The sequence below is a fragment of the Poecilia reticulata genome, chromosome 3 (assembly GCF_904066995.2).
Source record: "Poecilia reticulata chromosome 3, P_reticulata-male-v2, whole genome shotgun sequence".
NCBI classification, from domain to species: Eukaryota; Metazoa; Chordata; class Actinopteri; order Cyprinodontiformes; family Poeciliidae; genus Poecilia; species Poecilia reticulata.
This window is the reverse complement of record NC_088832.1, coordinates 4410908-4417714: the sequence shown is the minus strand read 5'-3', so window position 1 is coordinate 4417714 and position 6807 is coordinate 4410908. Positions and strand designations below refer to the sequence as shown.

General features: G+C 39.8%; 1 protein-coding gene across 4 annotated transcripts in view; it reads right to left on the bottom strand.

Moving 5' to 3' along the window:
- Positions 1 to 360: 360 nt before the first annotated feature.
- Positions 361 to 6807, bottom strand: part of tpcn2 (two pore segment channel 2) — a 50215-nt gene continuing 43768 nt past the window's right edge. For all 4 annotated transcript variants that reach the window (XM_008405015.3, XM_008405017.3, XM_081604954.1 and 1 more), the window contains one exon: positions 361 to 6760. In XM_008405015.3, the coding sequence (XP_008403237.1) occupies positions 6646 to 6760 (115 nt within the window). In that variant the 3' untranslated portion in view covers positions 361 to 6645. The remainder of the gene's footprint in view (positions 6761 to 6807) is intronic.

Here is a 6807-nt window from a genome sequence, read left to right as displayed (position 1 = left end):
AGACTGGCAAACTCTTCACCAGTTAGTCATGCTGGTTGGGTATCGGGAGCATGTGCTCAAATTGGCTCATGAACATGGTCTGGACATTTGGGTATCATTAAGACTTATGAACAGGTCTTGAAACACTTCTAATGGGCCAGGATTAAAAGCAGATGTGGTTCACTTCTGTCAAAGTTGTCACTTGTCAGGTGGTGGGTAAACCTAATCGAAAGGTTTCCCCGGCTCCACTGCACCCAGTCCGAGGTATTGGTGAGCCATTTGAACATGTTATTCTTGACTGTGTAGGTTCTATTGAAGAATTGAAGGTGGCTTTACTCTTAAATGTATAATTAATAGGAATTAACACACAGAGACATGGTCTTGCTGCTAGGCCATAGATGAGCCGGAGATTTATTACACTCCACGGATTACAGTTTCTTCAGTTCAATACTCAGAATCTTCCTTACAAAAAATCTCTTCCAGTCTCAACACAAAATCTCTTTATACCTTCTTGTCTACATTGGTGTGTGTTTGAAAGTTCCAACCAATGGCTTGTAGCCGTTGTTTTGCAGGCAGATTTTGGCACGCTTTATACTGAGTGTGTATTCCACAACCTTTAATATACTTGGGACTCCAAGACCAAGACATGAGACTCCAAGATTTCAACAGACCTCAACATCTGCTCCTACTCAGAACTGCCAAATGGACCAATTTGTCTCAAACTGTTGATTCTATCTGGTTTAAACAGCATTCCTTCCAAGTAAATTTTTTGGTTCCAATTGCGCTTTTCATGCTAATGGAAGGCAGGGAATCTTTGAACTAGAGAAGTGCCAAAATCCTTTCACAAAAACAACTCTATAAATGGTATTTCGGCTCCAACAGTCCTTTGCCTAGAACTAAATCAGAAAATCAGTTTTTGCTGACTATCATGTGAATGTCTACTTGCTTTCCTGAGGCAATCCCTCTCCACCGAATTACAACTTCAGCAATTGTGAAATTCTCTACCACACTTGGTCTGCCAAAAACGGTACAGACTGACCAGGGAACCAATTTTCTTTCCAGAGTGTTTAAACAAACAATACAAACACTGGGTATGACACACTCTGTATCCTCAGCCTACCACCTTGAGTCTCAGGGTGCACTTGAGAGGTGGCATCAAATTCTTAAATCCATGAGGAGCAAGCATTGCCATGAAACTGGACGAGATTGGGATGATTGTGTTGCCTTTGTGCTTTTTGCAATTCGTGATGCGAAGCAAGAGTCTACAGGTTTCAGTCCAGCTGAACTTGTTTTTAGTCATGAGATGCGTGATCCATTGAAGGTATTAAAGGAACAATTTGAATGTGGTTCTTCCTCTCAACTCAGTGCTGCTGAATTTGTGTCTAAGTGTAAAGAGAAGATGCATAAAGCAACTTCTCTGGCTAAGGAGGCTCTTTCTGCAGCATAGACTAAGATGTTGAGTTTTGATAAGCATGCAGTTCATTGACAGTTCCACACGGGTGACAGAGTGTTGGTGTTACCCATTGTTGGTTCTAGTATGGCTGCTCGTTTTTCTGGCCCCTACATAGTTCTGAGCCAAGTGTCAGATTTAAATAACATAATTTTCACACCTGATCGCAGAAGGAAGACCCGATTATTAGAAACCCTGTTTTTTGTTGTTGTTCTCCCCTTGCTTTTCTTTTAGGTTCTCACCGTCACCCTTAAGTTATTTTTAGGTTATTTTTGAAAAATAAAGCTTCAACTATACCCTCTGGGTTTTGTCTTTTCATTTTTGACTGGTTTATTTATTGTTGCAGTCCTACCCCACCCCAATACCTATAGACTGCCGTGGGGATGTAACACCTGTATTTAATGTTCTCCACACATTAGTTATCTGTCATAAACATATTTATCAGAGCATTAAATTGCTGTCTGCCTAATCGGAGGCCACTTGTCCAGCCATTCATTCGAAATCATATTCCAGTCTCCTCCTAGAATAACATGGTCAGTGAGGTACCGAGTTTTAAATTCCAGTATAGCTTCACATAATTTGTCCAGTAGAGTTTGGTTTAAATTATCATTATGAAACCCATAAACATTAATTACTATGAGGACTAAATGAACAAGCTTGGTCACCACTGTTAGCCAATGTCCATTAGTGTCTCCTTTGTGTGTCAGAATATCCCCAGGAAAATTCTGGAAACAAATTGCAGGACCACCAGTTCTGTTTGTACCATGACTGAATAAAATCCTGTCACACCATTGTTTAGCCCAAAAAGGTTAATCTGAACTTGAAGAGTGGGTCTCCTGAAATAAAAAACAATTTGACTTTGGTCCTTTCAAAGACACAAATAATGCTTTTCTTTTGACAATGTCTTTTAAACCTCCAACAATGAAATGACCAAATTAAATTTTCTTATATAAACAAAAAAGGTTCTTGAATTTGAAAGAAAATTTAGTTGAACTGAATACCACAAGATAATCAGTTTGCTAGCTGTATAAAAATTTAAGCTGAACAATTGCAGCAGCAAGTCCTTTTACAAAATCTATATCTCCATCTTATTTAGTATGTGTACCTTCTAGTCCGATTTGGTGTCCATCAATATATCCAAAGGGGTCACAAAAGTAGGCCACCTTTCCCGCTCTCCTGGCTTGATCAATTTGCGGCAGCAAACAATTGATTAAATCCCAGTCTTCTTTGGGTAGCATTTCAGCAAACCGGATGGGGATCCGTGTATTTTCAGACGGTGCGTTTTTACTTTTGAAATGAAATCAACTGCCTGAAGATACACGGGCCTGGTTCTCTTCCCATCATTAATACATGTAAGATCTTTCATTTCCATAAATTCTTCTATAACTTATCCATTTTTATCATTACATATACCCGACAATGTACTATTTGCATTAAAATCCCCAACAAATTACTTTCTTTCAAATATTCAATTAACTCCATTATTTCAATTGATAATGTTTTACATGGGGGCTGCACAGTGGAGCAGTTGGGAGAGATGTTGCCTTGCAGCAAGAAGGTTCTGGGTTTGATTCCCAAGCCCCGGTGTTTCTGCATGGAGTTTGCATGTTCTCCCTTTGCATGCGTGGGTTTTCTCCGGGTACTCTGGTTTCCTCCCACAGTGCAAAAACATGACTGTCAGGTTAATTGGCCTCTCCAAATTGTTCCCAGGTGTGAGTGTGTGTGTGCATGGTTGTTTGTCCTGTGTGTCTCTGTGTTGCCCTGCGACAGACTGGCGACCTGTCCAGGGTGAACCCCGCCTCTCGTCCGGAACGTGAGCTGGAGATGGGCACCAGCAACCCTCCCAACCCCACTGAGGGACAAGGGTGTAAGAAAATGGATGGATGGATGTTTTACATGGATTATAAAATGTATTACTTTAAATTTACTTTCTTGAGTCAGAAGACCTTCAGAATTTTAAAAATCTTTTTTTCATAAAACATTTTTTTTTTCAAATTTTAATTCATTTTTTGACTTTTACTGAGCTCTTAAAGACGAATAAACTGCAAGATTTACAATGTTTTAAAGAAGGCCGTACATAAATACCGACACATACAAATTTCTATTTCTGCAGCGCCTCCTGCTGCTGAGGTGATGATGGGCTCAGCAGCCCTTTTCTAATGATACTTTATTCTGCTTCCAGTGCCCTTAATTGATTCTATATCAGTGATCACTTATAAATGAATGAGTAAATATTTAAAGTATTGAGCACAGTACCATTTTTAATAATGTATTTATATTTATTGTGTGCCGATGTAAAGTTTCCTGTCTGGTGAGAAAGCTTACTCAATTCACTGTAATCTACCTAATGGTATAAACAAAGTTGGTTGATTGATTGACTCTGCAATATACAGTATTATTGTGTCTCATTTTTGATGAAGAAAAACTAAAATTCCCATAGAAAGTTAAGACGGGACAGCTTTCAGAACCAGAACACTTACCTTCAGTTGTTGTTTACATCAAATACGACTTAAGAGATTTAACTTTGAAATTTGATGCCTTGAAACTGGGTCTCTGTTTCTTTAAGAAACTCCTACTCTTTTGAACACCCTGCCCTCATTATTGTTGCTAATGTTTAAGAGTTGTATTTCAAAACAGCTGTGAAATTTGTTGAAGCAAAGTGAGCCTTGGTCATTTACATTTACAGGTACAGGTACATGGAAAAATTTTGAATATAAGAAAGTTCTACATTTTTGTGACTCTTTTCAGAAAGTGAAGATCATATATTATGTGACAGATCCAAGCAAAAAAAAACATTGTCACACACAAATTGAGAATATGGGATTTAAATTTTAGCCCTGGTTAAATATATGTATTAGGAAAGTTAGATCTGTGTGACATGTCACAGTGTTGAGCCATGTTCCCAAAGGAAACATTAGTACTTGGCAAAGCAATGTCTGACAAATCAACCTGTTTTGTACAGATAAGATTAGATAACAGTAGACAGACTGATGGGCGGGCAGACAGACAGACGGATGGATGGAAATTTTATTAATCCCTTTAGGATTTTCCCTTAGGGAAATTGTAATTCCCATCTCTCACAGAGCACCCATACATCAAATACTTAATGTTTTTTTTTTAAATACATAAACAGCCCTATCCTATAGTCCCACTGTTTTTGTTGGGCTCCTCTTAGCCTTCCTTCTAACCTCCAGTGAAGAGTTGAACAGTTTCATTGCACAAGAGACAAAGGAGTTCCTCAGCCTGTTGGTCCTGCACTTTAGAAGAAGCAGTCTCCCACTGAACCTGCTTTCCTGGCTGCTGATGACAGACTGAAGAAGGTGGCTGGCATTGTCCATAATAGCCTGGAGTTTCTGCTATGTTCTCCTCTCTGCTACTGTTGCTAGAGTCCAGCCTCGTACCGACCACTGAGCTAGCCTACTTAATTTATTTCTCCAACCTGGAAAGGTCTGCCTTTGAGATGCTTCTACCCCAGCATAGGAGTAGTTGTAGCGTTTTGTTATACGCTGTTGACGGCGTACAATAAAACGCTGGCAACAGCAAACTGGTCAAACAACCCCAGCAGCTTTTCATAGATGTTAAAGGATCTCAGTAGTACATCTTCGTCTGGGATTTCTTATAGAGCTGCTTTGTGTTGCTTGTCCAGTCCAGCTTTATTGTCCAGCCACAAGCCAAAATATTTACTCTGCAAATCAAGGTATTTCCTGGATTGTTTTTTCATCCTGTTGATATAATTCTCCAAATCCTGGAAACTTCATTCCACATGTAGAGTATGCTGACTGCAGCCAACCTCCTAGAACGTGCAATCAGACCAATCACATCAACAATCCAGCAGCTTCTTACACAAGCGGGTTAATTTAATCTATTCACATTATTTTAACAAATAGAAAAACTTAAATAAATTAGACTGTTTTTAGCAGCACTTACAAACTAAACTAAACAATCTGATTTAATTCATTTTCATATATTTAGGGCGATACCTAAAATACACCCGAGGTAAAATAAAACCATTTTAGGAGTCAGAGTACTTTTTTTCCTAAATGCAGAGCTATGAAGTCTGGGGACTGTAGTCTAACCTAAAGACACAACCGCTGCTAAAAAGAATCTCTGATCAGATTTGTTTAAGTATTAAGTACTGATGCCACAGTGGCTTTTATGCCCATAAAACAAAATTTGGATGACATGTTTCTGTAAACGTTGGATCAATTCTAACATGTTTGTGTCTGCAACACATTAGAGTAGTGTTTCTCAACCCTGGTCCTCAGCACCCCCCTGTCCTGCATGTCTTGGGTATTTCCCTTCTGCCACACACCTGAATTGTATCTCTGGGTGATTAACAGGCTTCTGCACCACTTGATGGTCATACAATCATTTGAATCAGCTGTTCTGGAATAGAGGCACATCTAAAACATGCAGAGCAGGGGGACGGTGAGGACCAAGGTGGAGAAACACTGCATTAGAGGGAGCGCTTGATTTAGCCAACCCGTGACCCTCCAGGGTGCACCAGACTCTGTTCAGATGTGGGGATAACACGCATCTGGGCTTATCTGATAGTAGACGGCCTGAACACTGACAATGGTATTAGAATCTGACCAACAGAAAGGTCATAGGTCGGGTTAAAAATAGCTTACGCAGCTACTTTAGTTCAGGCATGTTGTGCTGTGCAGAAGTTGAATATTTTGCACTTTGCAGAGTAATTTATGTCATGATGACAACAGTGGGTGCAATCAGCACCAAGAATGTTGGTGAATGAACTATAAATCAGAGAACTGATGTTGTATTTAGGGCTGTTTGGACATAGTCAGAGCTCTACGGAAATAGGTGTTTTCTCGCCTGACGGAGGAATTACTGCTTCTTTGCTTCTCAGTCTTAATGATCCAAGAGGCCATGGCAGCTCTGAACCTCCACCACATCCCCATATCCTCCCCTGCTCTGTCCTGGTTCAGTATTGTTGTCAAATGGCTCCAGTTTAATAAAAAAAAGAGAAAATATGGCTTACTTTTCTGTAAATGAAAGATTCGGTACAGCAAATCTTTATAGAGAGGAAAACCTACACATTCAAAAGTTCTTTATGGCAACTCTTGAATGTTAACCGCTTAATGTTTTGAGTTTCAAAGTAAACCTCCAGTTGAATCCTTGTGGTTAGTTCTTCTGAAGGGAAAGTCTACTGTTGATTCACTTGAATACCTTCCTACTCCACCAGCAGCTTCAGGGCCTCAGTGCAGAGAGGACCTAATGTTCTGATGTTCGTGTCTCCATTCCAGGTGGAGGTGAGGGTGCTGGTGTAACTGGCAAACTAATTCCTCTTCAGTTGGTTCTTGGATCTGTTCTCTGAGAAAACAAGCAAGAGGGATTAGCATATCTCAGGTATATCTTAG